Below are 15,400 nucleotides of genomic sequence, written 5' to 3'. Positions count from 1 at the left end.
ACGGGCACGTCTCACACATGTAAGAAATCACTTACATGTCGTAATATGCTGCAGTACAACACACACTGCAAAAGTAAGACTGTTGGAATCACGCATGCGTCATTGAAAACATGTGCATTACTGTCTGGGACATGTACAGACATCCATACAAGAGGCATATTTGCCGCAAGGCCAAGGTGCATACTCCCACCATACATCTACATGCACATGCACAGTGGAGGACAGCAACACATGGACACTCACCTGACAACTGCAGACTGTGCTGCAAATCGCTGACCTGGGTGTGTGGCGCCTGGTAAAACCTCTCTAGGACCCGCATGTCCGTAATGTTCAACCGGCCCTGGCGCCCCCCCTTGGTTGGCAACAGCCTGGAGGAAGTGCCGGGCCTTGTTGAGGGTCCTGGACTTCAGGTCTTCCCAGCGCTTGTGCACATGTTGGTAGTCATGGGGTGCCACCCCCTCCGCGTTAATGGCACCCATGACCTGGTCCCAGATCAGCTTCCGTCCTTCCTTGTCGACTTGCATTGCGGAATTGAAGAGGGCATCATAATGACACAGGACATGCTCCACCAGGATGCCAACTTCCCTGGCTGTGAAGTTGACAGCCCTCTGCCTCACTGCCGTGGGGTTGCCACTTGCCTCTGTAGATGTTTGCTCAGACATGGCAACCCCAGAGGCAGGTGTGGGTGGGCAAGGTGGTCCTGGGGCTGGGCTCTGGAGCGGTGGTGATCTTCTGGCACGTTGGGAGTCTTCTGAATCAGCTGAGGTGGTCACAGGGCAGAGGATAGGAGCACTGCCAATGGCTTGACAGCAGGTACCCAAAATGCATGTGGGCATCCGGAAACAGAGTGACGGTTACTTTGCGCGTGCAACATTAGCGCGTACACGTGAAATCAGAGGAAAGGGCCTAATCGTGTACGTTACGTGACACGCGCTGGCCGTTGGCGTTGCCATTCAGATTCAGAATAAAGGAGTGCTTAGGAGAACATCACACCGCTTGTGTGAGTTGGAGAAGACGGACTTGTGCACTTCGGAGATTTTTGGGGTGCCACACATTTTGTTCACTACTTTGCAAGTGCAATCTTATTTTAGTGGGGGAATTGCCTCTGTGCACACACGCTTATACTTTTCCCTATTTTCAGAGGCTAACGGTAAGTCGCGTACACATTATTCATACTCTGGGTGCCCCTGTGTATCGCATACCCCCATTGTTAACATCACAGTGACCTACGTGGGTTTCGCGTACACATCTATTGTGTTGCTGGGTGCCACAGCTTACCGCGTAATGCTTTTATTTTTCACATGAGCTACCGAGGGGTCGCGCACACGCATTTCTGTTTTTTTGGGTGCCTGTGTGTTACGCGTCGTTTTTTTTTTCTTTTTCACCAGGGGTCAAATTGAGCCTTGCTGGACCACACTAGCACGTTTTACATCATGTACCCTGCCCCCTCACCCCAATTGCCCAGAACAATTGCTTGCTATGTCTCCCATTGTACAAATCAATCTGTGCCATGAGTGGGAAGGGCACAAGAAGGAAGGGTGGCCGAGGTGTCCATGGTCAGGGACGTGCAGAGAGAGCTATTCCCCCTACCCAACAGGGTCCGGGAGATCCAGGGGCAGCTGGAGTACCCACCAGCCAGGGTCCCAAAGCTGCAGGGGCAGCTGCAGTCCCCACCACCCAGGCTCAGGGACCACCAGCCTTGGCTGTAGTGGTCACGGCCCAGGTCCACAGAGACGCAGAGGTAGATATTGTTTGGGTGTCTAAGGGGAAGGGACATTCCCACAAAACCCATTTCTCCAGCACCCAGAGTCCGGGAGCTGCAGGGCCAGCTGCTGTCCCCACCAGCCAGGGCCATGAAGCTGCAGTCCCCACCAACAAGGATCAGGGACCAACAGCCATGGCTGTAGTGGTCACGGCCTAGGTCCACAGAGACGCTGGGGCAGATGTTGTCCATGTGTCCAAGGGTAAGGGACGTGCAGTGAAAGGACCTGGCACCATCACCCAGGTAGGGCTACCTCCCGGGGCACCTACTGTCCCAGCATCAGTGGGTCATGCCATGACCCAGGCCACTAGTGCTCCAGCCCCTACTGACCCGAGTGGTTCAAGCCACACAGGGTCTGCACGACCTTCCAAGAAAGTAAAGCGTGCAGTAGCAGAACAGGCTCAATCCCAATGCACTGCACAGGAGACCGCAACGTTGAGGAAGAGGATCTTCAATGGTGAAGAAATCCAGATCCTCATGGACTACACATACCCCTGCTAAGCATATGGTCCACTGGCAGCAAATCATGCATAGAATCAACACCTTGGGCAATGAGAGGCGCACTGCTCGTGAGGTGTTGAAGCGGTGGAATGACCTCCACTGTCAAACCAAACACAAGCTGGTTACCAACTTCGCCTCTACTCTGGTGACTGGAGGTGGGTCACCATGAGAGGACGAGGATCTTCCACCACATGAAGAGGCCATTGGTGAGTTCATTAATGTGGAGCAGGTCCAAGGCGTGGGAGGCCTGCCAAATTAAGAGGAAATGTCTGGTGAGTGATTAAGCGTGTGCATCCAGAATATGTGTATGTCGATTGAATTAATTGTTCTGATTGTGTAGAATTTCTGCCTGCATTCCCATGACAGCCATGGGTGAACCATGTCATGGTGTACTGACCCATGCTTGGTGTCCTGCAGACTACATACAACCGATGTGCTGCACACCGAGATTCTCCTCATCACCACACCTGCTCCCTCCTTTCCTGTCACTCTCTGGCCAGCCTCTCTTCACCCTCTTCCTGCTCCCACCTCTGATGCTGGATACCTTGGGTTAATCTTCGACTCCACACTCTCCTTCTCTCCTCTCATCTCTGACGTCTGAGAGGACAAACTACCAGCTGCACCTCCTCCGAGGTATTATTCCTTTCCTCTCCTTCCCCCAGCAGCTCACTGTCTCCAGAGCACTGGTTCTCTCTAGGCTGGGCTACTGCAACAGCCTCTTTCTTAATTTGACTGATTCAACTCTGTCCTCTGCAACTCATCCAGAATAGTACTGCGGAAATTGTCTTTGTTCTCCAGCCCAGGTATTGTATCTCTCCAGGACTGTAATCATGGCACTGGCTCCCAGTGGCTACGATTATTAAGTTCAAAACCCTCTGCATTGTCCACAAGGCCTTCTGGGTCCTGGGGTTGAAATACCTTTAACTGTATCTTCCTAAATATCTTCCTTCTCAAGCTCTTCAGTCATCCCCTCCTACTCTCTCAGAATCAGTTGCTTCTCCTAGCAAAGAGTTGGTGGTTGATGTCTTTCTTCAGCTGGGGCCTCCCTCTGGAACAGCCTTCCTGTCTCCCAGAAACTTGAAGTGAACCTTCTCTGGTTCTGGAAGCACATCTGGTACTTCATCTTGGGTTGTGCTTTCTCTACTCCTCTCCCGTGCTGAACTCCTGGCTGAATATGAAACTGCACTGGTCATCTGGCCACCCTCTGATCTCCGGCCCGGTCCTCTAGCCTGCCAGTTGCACCCATGCACTGCCTTCCTGGCATCCCCCGGACCTGGGGACTGTTTACTCTATCGCTACAGCCCCCTGCCAGCACTTGACAACTGATGTCTGCACTTACCCTTCCACTGCCACCAGCTGGACGCATTTTACTTAGTGCTTATGTTTATTTTACTGCTGTCCCAATGTACTACACTGCCCCCTGCCACTCCCCCCCTCCAAGTCTCCCCTTCCCCCGCAACTCGTGCAATCTTAATGTCACCTGGCCTCATAAGATTGGTGTGTCTGGCTTCACACTATTCCCTCACCCTTGCCTCGTCGCACCTTGTAACACTTGTGTATATGTACTTTATGAATATCATATCATGTCACATACATTGTACATAGCTTTGGGACAGTAGTTACAAGAACCGTCTCATGCTAATAGACAGTTCCAGCATGCCTATACAACGTGGCATCTGGGTATTTACATCAGTGATGTTAGTGACTCAAGTATGCCAGTCAAGTGCTTGTGTCTGAAGCAGGTGCTATACACCATGCACTGCATGTGGTGTTAAATCCATCCACACATGTCCATGGGTGGTTTCATGCTACCCATACCTTCCATTGACACTGGCAACGGGCGGGACATTGTGCCATGAGTGGCATAGCTTGTTAATGTATTGCAGGACACTATTGTGATACCTAAGTGTGTGGGCTATGCTATTCACATGGCTCTTCAGGTATTTTGCTGTCCGTGTGCAGGTGATGAGGCACTGGATGCAGAGGAGGAGGTTGAGGAGAAACCGGATTCTCAGCCGCAACAGAGAACCAGTGGAGGACATTTTGTGGCAGCCCATGAAAATCCACTGGTGCTACAGGCCATCCAGGGCATGAATGAGTCTGAGTCTGCCTCTGATGAAAACAGTGGCTCTGGTGGTGAAACGGATGTGAATTCCTCTATGCTGTTGCAGGTGAGTGCATCAAGTGTTGGTGCTGTTGTAGCCCAAGCGCCTGCAGGGGATCACGTCGCAGGGCCAGTCGGTGCTGTCACGTCCGTCTGTGGTGGTTAAGGCTGCATGCTCACGCTCCACAGTATTGGTTTCTGGTCCTGGGACAGCTAAGCAAGGGAGGGATGCAGTCCTGCAGCCACAGACAGTGGCATTACATCAAGGGTCATGCTCCCTTGGGTCAGGCAGGTGTCGGGCCTGCACATGCGGTGGCCGTGTTGTGGCTGACGATAGTGTGGGAGCAGTTCATGTATACTGTTGCACAACAACAGGGTGCTTCCTATGAGATGTTGGCTCAGGCCATGGATAGGGTGGCCAATTCCATGATCCCACCAGCAACACAGGTAGAGCACCAGCTGAAGGCATTGCGGTCCACATGCTGCTCACAGAGGCTGCACATGGAGGCCAGCAACAGGAGCCGACGGGTGGAACTGAGGTCTCTGCAGGCATCCTGGCTTGCAGTGGATTGGGCCCTGAGGCAAGAGTTTCTGTCCCTCAGAGCTACACTGGCAACGCTAGAGGCAGCCTGCAGTACACAGTTTGAACAGCAGATACAACTGTTAACTCATCCCATCTCGGAGGAACTCCATGCATCCCATGAGGTGTTGCATGTGGACCTCTGAGGCTTCATGTTGCAGATGCATTCTTCTCAGTCCCGCCTGGCTGCTGCCATGGAGGACCAGGCCAGGTCTATACATGGTGAATCTCCCTTACCACTACCACCTTCAGATGCTACACAAGAAGTTGGTGACGGCAGCAAAAGCCCTCCCAATCCATGATAGCCATGCGGCCCAGGAAACCATGGAGGGGTATCTTATTTCTGAACATCCACACATGTGGGTGTTGAAGTGCACCCTGCCCCTCCACCGTCCTGGGTGTGCCCCCCCCCCAGGTCCAACATGGACACTTTTGATTTTTATTTACTTGTTTTTCCCCTTACTGCCTATTTTCCTCTAGTTATTTTAGTTGCCGTTCTTGTCCTCACATATGCATCTGTTATTCCTTTTGTTCAGAGTTAGGCTGCTGGTGTTTCCAGCAGACAATCTTTTCACCTTCCCTTCCTCTTGTCTTACCTGTGGCCTATTGTGAATGTATGTTAGTGTGTTGCGTTCTGTTCCCTCCAAGGGCATCCACTGTAGGTTCTGGCTGGACCCATACCGGCTTGTCTCGTGTTAGTACACTCCTTGTTTGTGCCTTAGGGTCCAGACACAGAAGCCACTCTTGCTTCCCCTTTCCATGGGCTTGCAAGGAGTGGTGCCTCTTAAAGTAACTTACACAGAGGCATTGGGCTTCCCTTGTATCTATGGGAAGTCTCAAGTCAAACCTGTGTATACACCTGTAGTGGGATTCCTCATTGTTTGTCCAGTGCATGGTTCCCATCCCTTTTTGTTTGAACATTGAGATCCATCCTTTGTTCCTGTTCCGTCGTTATGAATTACCTTGCCTATCTCCAAACTTGTTTGACTTCCTGCCGTATGCGCTTATCTGCCCTCTTAAATTAGCAGAGCCACGCAAAACCTACCTGGGTGCCCGGTGCAAGTTACGACACATTGAGGCACCTGTGGAAATATGACGCGTCACTGTAAGACAGATTCACTGTTAGGTCCTGTGTTTATGTATGTTGTACTAGGCAATTAATGTTACTGTCAAAATTATTATGGAATTTTATGTGCGTTTATTTCTCAACTTGTTCCATGCATCCTTGAGAGCTTTGTGACAGGAGTATGTGTTGGCCATTTATGAATCTCGTTTGACATCGCATGCCATGGCACAGTGTGGTGATAATTTTACATGACGTGTGGGAGGTTTTGTGACACACGGGCAATTAGATTTGTACTTTGACATGGTGTTAGTGGCATACTCTCTCTTCTGTGTGTTCCTTTTGTGCACACCAGATTGAATTAGTTTAAGTTCTAAGGGATGCACACAATGTAGCACTTCCAAGGACTCATTCTCAGGGTGGTTTGGTGGGCACACATGATTGTTCCTTTGTCATCATTGAATGGCACCTGGAATGTGCCAGGGATGTGTGCACTCTGCAGGGGTTGGATTTTAGGTGGAAAATGTAGCCACAAGCTGGGTACGGGCAGCCACGCCACGTGCCCTTTCCCCTGCCATGCGCAGGTGACGTGCATGTGGTTGGGGATGTGGGGGCACCACCATGTCCACCGGTACGCCACACAGTGTTTCAACATTGTGCAGGACACATGCTGCCACAATGATCCTGCACACTACTTGTGGTGCATATAGCAGCTCACCACCAGAGTGGTCAAGGGAGCGAAAGCGTGACTTGAGCACTCTGAATGTGCGCTCCACTATGGCCCGAATTGCAATATGGGATGCGATGTATCTTACCTGGGGTGGTGTGGCAGGGTTCTGTATTGGTGTCGTCATGTAGGTGCTCAGAGGGTAGGCATTGTCCCCTGTAGAGGTGTGTGCGTGTGTGTGTGTGTGTGTGTGTGTGAGAGACATGCATGCATGTGTAGGGGCATTAATACTCACCAATGAGCCATGTGTTGCCATGCCTCCCAGCTTCCAGGACCCGGTGTAGGGGTGACATTCTATCATCGTTGGACCCTGGATCGTTTGCATATACAGAAGTAATCATTCCCTTGGCATCACATACAACCTGCACGTTGATGGAATGCCAGTGCTTGCGATTGCGATAGATGTGCTCTGTGGCGCTAGGTGGACGTAGAGCCACGTGTGCAATCGATGGCACCAAGCACTTAAGGGAAGTGCGCCACCCTGTAAAAGTCCTGGACCACGGCCTACCTTTCTGCCGGTTTTCTGGGCGTGTAGATGTGCCTGCGCACTGAGGGGGTGTGCAGTCATTATTGCCAAAACCTGGTGTACGCAGCGTGACTCCGTGGGCTGTGAAATGCCCCCAAATATGGCAGTTGTCCACTGAAATGACCTAGTGGCCAAAAAATGCAGTACATTGAGCACCTTTTCAAAGGGGCTCAGTACTTGGGAGCACAGGGTGGGTGATGCCAGGTCATCTTCCCACTCCGTGACCAGGTCTAATATGATATGTGGTGGAAACCTATACCTGCCATAGACCTGGTCATCCGGCATCCCAAAAAGGCTGGCCCTGGGTAGAAAAAATGCAGGCCCTAGCCATCCTCTGCCTCCTGCGGTTTCCCGCCATCAATGCTCCGAGAAAGGGTACATTAATTGTAGCTGTATACGTGCGTTTGTTGTTTGTGCAGCATTTTTATGCATTTGTTTTAGTGCGCGGTGACACTTAACGCCAGCTTTCACGTGGCGGATGTGTTTCCGGATTTGCGTGTCTTTTTCCACATGCCGGAGAGCCCTGTTGCGAGGATTTTACTGTGGTACTTCCCTTGTTACGCCCACATATTTGCTTGTTGTCCCTATTCCACGTGTTCCGTCCCTTTTTAGGTGACTCCGCAAGACGGTACGCCCCTTCGCTAGGAGTCTCGCGCAAGGCACTCTTAGTGTTGCAGTGACGTGTTGGACCCGCGCGGATTCCTCCCACGTCTCTGGCACGCCCCACGCAGTGTGTTCCATGAATCAACAAATGGGCGCTTGCATGCGTTTTCGCTCGCACGTCCCCCTTTTTCGGCACAATTCCATGAATCGGGGCCCTAAGGCATTTCAATCAGAGGTAGTAACAAAAAATCAGTGCACTGATTTGGATAGAAACTGGCTCATTATTTATTTTCAAAAGACACTGGGCCCCAAAGGGAACTGCATCATAGTCCTTTAACTGACCTCAAGAAGGACCTCAAGAAGAAGTATCCCCAAGTCCTAATCCTTTGCCTGTAGAGACACCTGGCATAAAATGTTATGCCTTTTGGCAAGCCAGGCCACATGATCTGCCCGGAAAGGTTTGTAGAAAAAAACATGACCCCAAATTACTGCTATACGTTGGTGGACAAAGATAAGACTGATCAGAGAAATGGTGGTATAATGAGGATGCTAAAGGAAACGCCACCTCAGGCTTCTGTGGCCTAGTGGACTAAAGCATCCAGTAGAGGGGTCTGTGTTGACCTCATGGACACTGTTTGGAATCCTGAGAGGTTCACTCAACCTTCATACTTTCGAGTATCATTGAGTTGGGAAACAATAAGCTGTTATCTGTCAATAGTGCCAATAGACCGCCTTCCGTGGGCGCGATTTTTGTCTTCACCGCCCACGGCTGCGGAGTGAAAAAAAGCAACAACAAAAAAAATGCCTGCCGCCATTTAAATTGAAAAGGGGTTAGGTCCCTTTTCAGATGACGGCAACCATTAGTTAACACTTTTTCGGTGGCTGCCGTCATCTGAAACAGGACCTCCTAGACCCTATTCCATTTTAATGGCGGTGGGCATTTAATTTTCTTTTTTTCGCCATGGGCAGTGAAGACCGAATCTCAACCGGGAAAGGCAGATTCTGATTGGTCAGACCACCTTTCCTGGGTGTGAATCTGTGCTAGAGATGCAAGAGCGCATCGCCCATCAGACAAAAAAAAAGAAAACGATCTGCACCCCTGCAAATAACTTTCACTCCCTGTTTAATGGCCTAAAGCCCTAGTTGAGGCCCTTGCTTCACTCGGGCCTACAAATCTTTGGCTGGCAGACCATTAAATGCCATGTCCTCCCCAGCCGGCGGGGTGTGAAAGCCACCTGTAACTTACCAGGAGAAGGAGTAGACACTGCATTTTCCCTAAGATTTGGTAGAGGGTACCCTGCAACAAGTCCCCTTTTATGAAGTCAAGTCAAAGGATGGCTTTTATCAAAGTGAGGGATGATGTGCTGAAGTCATATTTTTGGGATGACTGATGGGGATGGAGGACCCACAGGGGCTGGCTGCCACCACTTGCTACATATTGTGGGGGCTCAGAGGAATAAAAGGGTGGGTGACCCAGGCTCATCAGCCCATTATCTGCCTATTGAATAATACTGCACCAACAAAGCCTAATTTAAATGAAATATGTTTTATAGCGTGCCCATACACTCGTGTTTCAGAGCGCAACCAGGCAAAGGGAGGGGAACAGGGGAGAACAAAAACGATCTTACAAGGCCCTGTGACATTGAGAATGCGCATGTGCATGGGGAAGGGAAAAGGGGGAAAGTGCATGGAAGAGGGGATAAATGGAAAGTGCATAACAGAGGAGAGAGCAGAATAAATAATAAGAAGTAAAATAAATAAAGGTGATAAACAGTGGTAGTGCAGCCGGCAAGTGGCAAAGTGCTAGGTTAGTCAGATAGGGTGTATCTGATAAGGGCAGAAGAAGAGTGGGTGGGGGACTGTATGGGTACAGATACAGGGCCCAGTGCAAGCGGTGGCCCAGAGGCAGTGCAGGAGGGTGGCAGGGTGAGCAGGTACCTGGGCCCGAAGGACAGAGGCTGGCCAGGTGCACGGTGCCGAGAGAGAAAGTAGATCAGCAGGGGAGAAAAGGGGCAAAGCAGAAGCAAAGAGGAAGGTCATTCTTGTCCTAATTGACCTTAGGACAGGAAAGATGGGGACCTCGACCTGACCGAAGATATAACCAAGACCAGGTATTTCAGGCCACGGTAGAGAGAAACCATTCCTAGGCCAAAGGACACAGGAATGTCTTTCGGTGGAGGGGAAATTTAGAGTAATATTGTGGCCACACCGTTCCATAATTAGGATCCCTAAAAACAATGATACATTTGACAAAGTATTCCTGTATTTATAGAAAACCCCAGAACTATTGAGGCTATGCTCACCCTATCATCCGGACACTTCCCTTAAATCCAACCACACTGCAGCATTGTTAAACCCACATTAGAAGTCACCACTTGCCCAAAGCCCCATTGTTTGTGAAGGTTTTCAAGAGTTACAGTGCCGTTTGCCACAACAGAATTGTCTTTCACCATATTTTTCAAGATATAATTGCCACCGCCTTGTGCATAAGAAAATCAACCTATATAAGAGGCACCCGGCAGAAAATCAGTGACACTAGGGTCCCGCTTACTGTAGTTAGCAAATATTAAACCGTGACTTCATGTCAGACAGACATGAGCTACTTCCCTTTTGTTATAAGCAAACTTGCAGGGAATCCACTCGCTGAGCAGGAAAAGCATTGTGCTGATGGGTGGTGTACCACAGAGGAGACCAACACCAACGACACATCCCTGAGAGTATGAGTGGAAAGATGGCAGATTCCCTTCTTGACTGCTCGCTCCTTTGGGCTGAGCTGTCAGTCGCGGAACAAGACACAACAGATAAGGAAGCAAATTCAAATTTCGAGAGGCGCGACCGTGCAAGCATAAAAGCTGGCCTCAGTTCAAGCCAGGTATGATGAAGGTTGATGGGCGAGTAGTGGCGATGGTGGGAGGAGAGCGAGCAAACAGCAAGTCGAGCGCAGAGGTGATGCGAATGCAAAGTGGCAGAAGTGTGGGCAAAGTAAGAGAGTGCGGGAGGAGGAGCAAGAGTGGAGATACCCAAAAAGGTCCTGTAAAAGAAGCATCAATACGTCCTGTACTTGCAATGAATGTGGAAGAGGTGGATGCTAATATTCCGGAGAGCATATCAAAAACACATTACACCAGACCCTGTGAGCTCTGGCCAAATGTGATCTGAAGCAAGCCCAGATGTCTGACAGGTAGGGATTACCCCCTAGAGAGAGCGATGACAGTCGAGAAAGCAACCAAGCCAAGAAAGAAGTCCTTAAGCAAGCTGGAATTCTTTTTCATGTCTTTGAGAACCCCACATTCATTCTCCTCCCAACCCCCTAAGCACAGGGCTTATTTGTATTGTAAAACAAACCCATTTGAACTTTACCTCTCTAGTCCGGAGATGCCTGTTGATCCTTTGACCATGAGACTGACCATTGAGTGTTTGCCGCTAGGAGTGGACCGATGGAGACCTGCATACCAATCAGCAAGGCGTAGCAGCCCCCTCCAAATATTTAAGCTGCAGCGTTTCTGAGCTGGCCTGTCTGAGAAGACAGGTTGTGAAGGTTTAGCATGGGCAGCATGGCTTCTCTCAGATAGGTCTACACTCACTAAATAACCCAATAATAATAGCAATAATGATCAGCAGTAAGGTAACTGTTTTAGGTTTCATTTCGTTTTGGAATTTAGAAAATACTGCGAACCCTATGGCATTGTAAAGAAATTAATGTGGAGACCATGCCCACTTAATTCCTGACCAAGGAGACCTGCATTAGTTATTTTTGTGATATAGCACCTACCAGGCCGTCTTCTGTTTAACTTTCAGGAGTCCTTAAAGAACCCCGACGTGTGTGGCAAAGATTATGAAACCCAAAACACCTACTTGATCTTGTACTTTATCCACCAAATGAGCTGTATGATGGCAGGTCTTAACCCCTAAACAGTGTTTTTTTTCTTGGCAGATTTACTTGTTTTGAATGTTTCATTTTAGCATTCCATGAGATGTTCGTTGTCATCACCTTGTGGCCTGTTTTTGTTTTTCAGGTTACCCGAAAGTTTGGGATTCCAGGTCTAAAGCAAGCAATGGAGTGGTTTGGCTACCATGGAGGACATTGCCGCCCCCCTTTGCTCCCATTGACAGAGGGTGAAGTGAAGGACCTACACAAAGATTTCACAGCCAATGGTTGGCTTTGAGCGCTCTAGCAAAGCCGCTTAAGTGCTCTACCTGTTTATTTTTGTGACTCTCCCAGCCCCTCGGTTCCTTTTCCTCGTCTTGTTCTTGCCGCTGCATCCTGGAACAGAGCATTGTGCTGGCAGTCTTCTCCATAATGCACAATGCTCATCGCTTGCTTTTATTTCTGATCTCAGCCATATTGTGGTGTCTTGCAAAGGTGCTTACAGACCTGAGGTAGAAGTATGCATCCAAGTAGTTTGTGAACTGTGCGCTCAAACCTGCACTGTTTGCCCATAAACGTGCACCAGTTTTAGTTCATAACACCTCAGATATGATGTATATTGTAATATGCTTGGTAGATGGTGGGCCTTGCATAGAAAAGCCCTGTATGTTGGTTCTGGTTCTTTACTCAACGCAGCAATCAATAATGCACTCCCAAATTGAAGATGTAACGATTAGAGATCATGACATAATAAAGTTACTTTGGAAAAGATGCATGGAATGTGAAGTTATGTCTACCTTCAATGAAGAGAAGGATGGGGAATCCCAGGTGGGAAATCACCAGGGGAAGCCAGTTTGCTACTTAATTGGACCACACATAAAGGAATAGGGCTGGATGCAGAAACCAAGCAACCCATGGGCTGACCTTGGGGCACAGGGAACCCACTACCCCTGGAGGAACTTGTGGGGGCGGTAATAGCTACACTCTCGAATGATCGACGGGGTAAGGTATATGGATTGCATTTAGTCTGAACAGAGGGGGTAGGAAATGTACTGCCAATAACACCATTAAAAAAAACCCGCCCTTCTGCATACACCTCTCAAACTCTGAACTAAACAGCCATGCCTCTACAGCACCACAAACCGCACATACTTCACAATAACAAAACAAACCACACATAATCTCGCCCCAACACCACATGCCAGCCACCAACCAAAAATCACACCTACGCTCAGTGAATGTTGTATCCGAACTGAAGTTGCCAACAGCACATCACAGCTCTCTTGCTCTTTTTCCCCACTCAATCCTACTACCCCCCTTGCATTGCAACAGTGCGCGGTACAAAAACCTTTAACATAACATAACATAACAATTTGGGTCAACAGAAAAAGCTATTTAATGATCCCTGCTGACGGGGTAAAGGTCAGACACACTACAGTAATCAAACTTAAGCAAAAGCAGTAATGTTGCCCAGTACCTCAAGGGGAGATTCTTCAGCATTCCTAACTATAATAGCATCTCACTTTGGTGAGCCTGGCCCCACCATCGCTGGTCAGAACTTTGACACTTATTGCTGGTGTCAGCCTAGACTAGAACATAAGAAATGCCTTCCTTTTATACCTAGATACCTGCTGTTCTTTTGCCTCCCGACACTGGTGTCAGGGTTCCACTACACAGTCTTTCTAACACCCTGCAATGTGTTTTCACTACAATTAGTTCCAGCTAACTGGAATATCTCTTCTCTGTGATGTCGGAGCCCAAATCCAACCCATAGCATTTCTTGGGAATTAAATGCAATAATGTTAAGTTATTGAATTTGTATAACACAGCCAGGTACCCAAAGGCTTAAAGGCGCTAAGACATAACCATAAACTTACAATACACAACATTGATAAGATTAACAGGTTATCAAGAAAATCCCAGAAAGGGCAAATCGTATAAAGGCGGGGTCAGAAATTAGAAGAAAAGGGCAGTTTTCAACCCTTTCTTAAAGACTTCAGTCGATGTAGTGACTTTTAGTGAGGGAGTAAGAGAATTCCAAGTCTGCAGGGCAACAGAGAGAAAGGCAGCATCCCTGGACTTCTTAGTTTTAAGAAGAGGAACCGTAAGAAAATTCAACTCTTCAGATCTAAGGGTTCTGACATTTTTATTTGGGAATGAGTTCTTCAAATAAGCAGGCATGGTTCCATGTACACATTTATGTGTAATGAGAAGTAGTCTAAAGGAGACTCTGGTCTGCACAGGGAGCCAATGCAAACTTTGGCGTGCTTCCGACACAAGATGTTTGACCACTCTAACAGCTACATTTTGAATAACCTGGAGGCGATAGAAATCCAATACAGGCACGCCTACCAGGAGGCAGCAACCATAGTCTAGCTTGGAGCCAATAATGGGCCTTGCCAGAGTTTCTGAGCTTTTTTTCAGATACGAAGGGTCTGAGACAGCGAAACAACTTAATAAAATAGGATGCTGAAGAGATTAGGCTATTGACCTGGGCCTTCATATTTAGATTTTTGTCTAAGTAAATGCCTAACGTTTTATCTTTGCTCATAACATCGATTTTGCAGTTGTCAATAGTGAAATTCTTAAAACTAGGGCCCAGCTTCTCCAGTTTGGTCTCTGACCCAACTAATAAGAGCTCAGTTTTGGAGCTGTTGATGGCTAAACCATTAGCCACCATCCAATGCTGGATTTTTTTATAGATTTTATTGATATAAGTTTCGTCCTCTGTATGGGAGCCTGAAATCGGGATAACACACTGGGTGTCGTCTGCGTAGTTTGCAAATATGATCCCTTCCTTTTCCAGCATCTGGAAAAAAGGAATCATAAAGATGTTATAAAAGCAAGGCAACACGCAGGCCCGCTGAGGGACACCAAACATAAGAGTGAAAGGTTTTGCTTCAGCTCTGTCGCTAGCCACTCTGACTTGTCTCCCCCCCAGGAACGAAATAATCCACTCCACTCTACTGCTGCTTGGGAAAAGTTTGCGTTATTTTTTAACCTGGTGGATAAGATGGAATGGTCCACCAGGTCAAACGCTGATGATAGATCAAGAATCATCGGAAGCGATATATGACCCCCCAATTAGTGACTTGGTAGCTTGACCTACGGACGTGCACCTTTTAAAACCCGTATCCCAAAGAGATTCCAGCTGTGATTTTAAGAGGAAGCCTCGATCTTAAGGGCTCAGAGGATTTTGTTTGTTGACTGGAAAGTACCTGCAAAATAAGTCCATTGGCTGTGCCTGATCGTTGAAGCTGATGGTTCTGGTCTTCTCTGGTAACTCCACAACTTCAAGGTCAGCCTCATATCACCCATCAGGACACCAACCGAAACATCAGATCATTAGTAGTTGCTGCCTATGTCAGATTGCAGTGGCAAGAAGCCAGACATGTGAAGTCCAACACGAGACCTATGTGGGAGGGCACAGCACATAGATTATCCGTCGTATGGTTGCCGAAAGAGATTTTCCCCAAGGTTAAATGGTTGACAAAACCAATTTTTCTTTTACTGTTCTTGGCTTGTTGTGCAGATTCGTAATTAAACGCATTACATAACCTACAATCTGAAAGTGCTTTATCAGAAGTGATGTTCCACTGGGGAACATGCTCAACCATTGATAGTTGCACTATGCATGCTCAGTCAGCCATTACCACCTACTCCTTT

At 48.4% G+C, this 15,400-nt stretch overlaps 1 protein-coding gene across 1 annotated transcript in view; it reads left to right on the top strand.

Annotated features, from left to right (window-relative positions):
- HOGA1 (4-hydroxy-2-oxoglutarate aldolase 1) overlaps nucleotides 1-12,505 on the top strand; it is a 283,527-nt gene extending 271,022 nt beyond the window's left edge. Inside the window, exon 7 of the mRNA XM_069611569.1 lies at nucleotides 11,883-12,505. Coding sequence (XP_069467670.1) covers nucleotides 11,883-12,032 — 150 coding nt within the window. The 3' untranslated portion in view covers nucleotides 12,033-12,505. The remainder of the gene's footprint in view (nucleotides 1-11,882) is intronic.
- Nucleotides 12,506-15,400: the final 2,895 nt, after the last annotated feature.

The sequence above is a fragment of the Ambystoma mexicanum genome, chromosome 8 (assembly GCF_040938575.1).
Source record: "Ambystoma mexicanum isolate Mex_15411 chromosome 8, UKY_AmexF1_1, whole genome shotgun sequence".
NCBI lineage: Eukaryota > Metazoa > Chordata > Amphibia > Caudata > Ambystomatidae > Ambystoma > Ambystoma mexicanum.
Note: the sequence above shows the minus strand (reverse complement) of the source record. Positions and strands in the feature narration are given on the sequence as shown.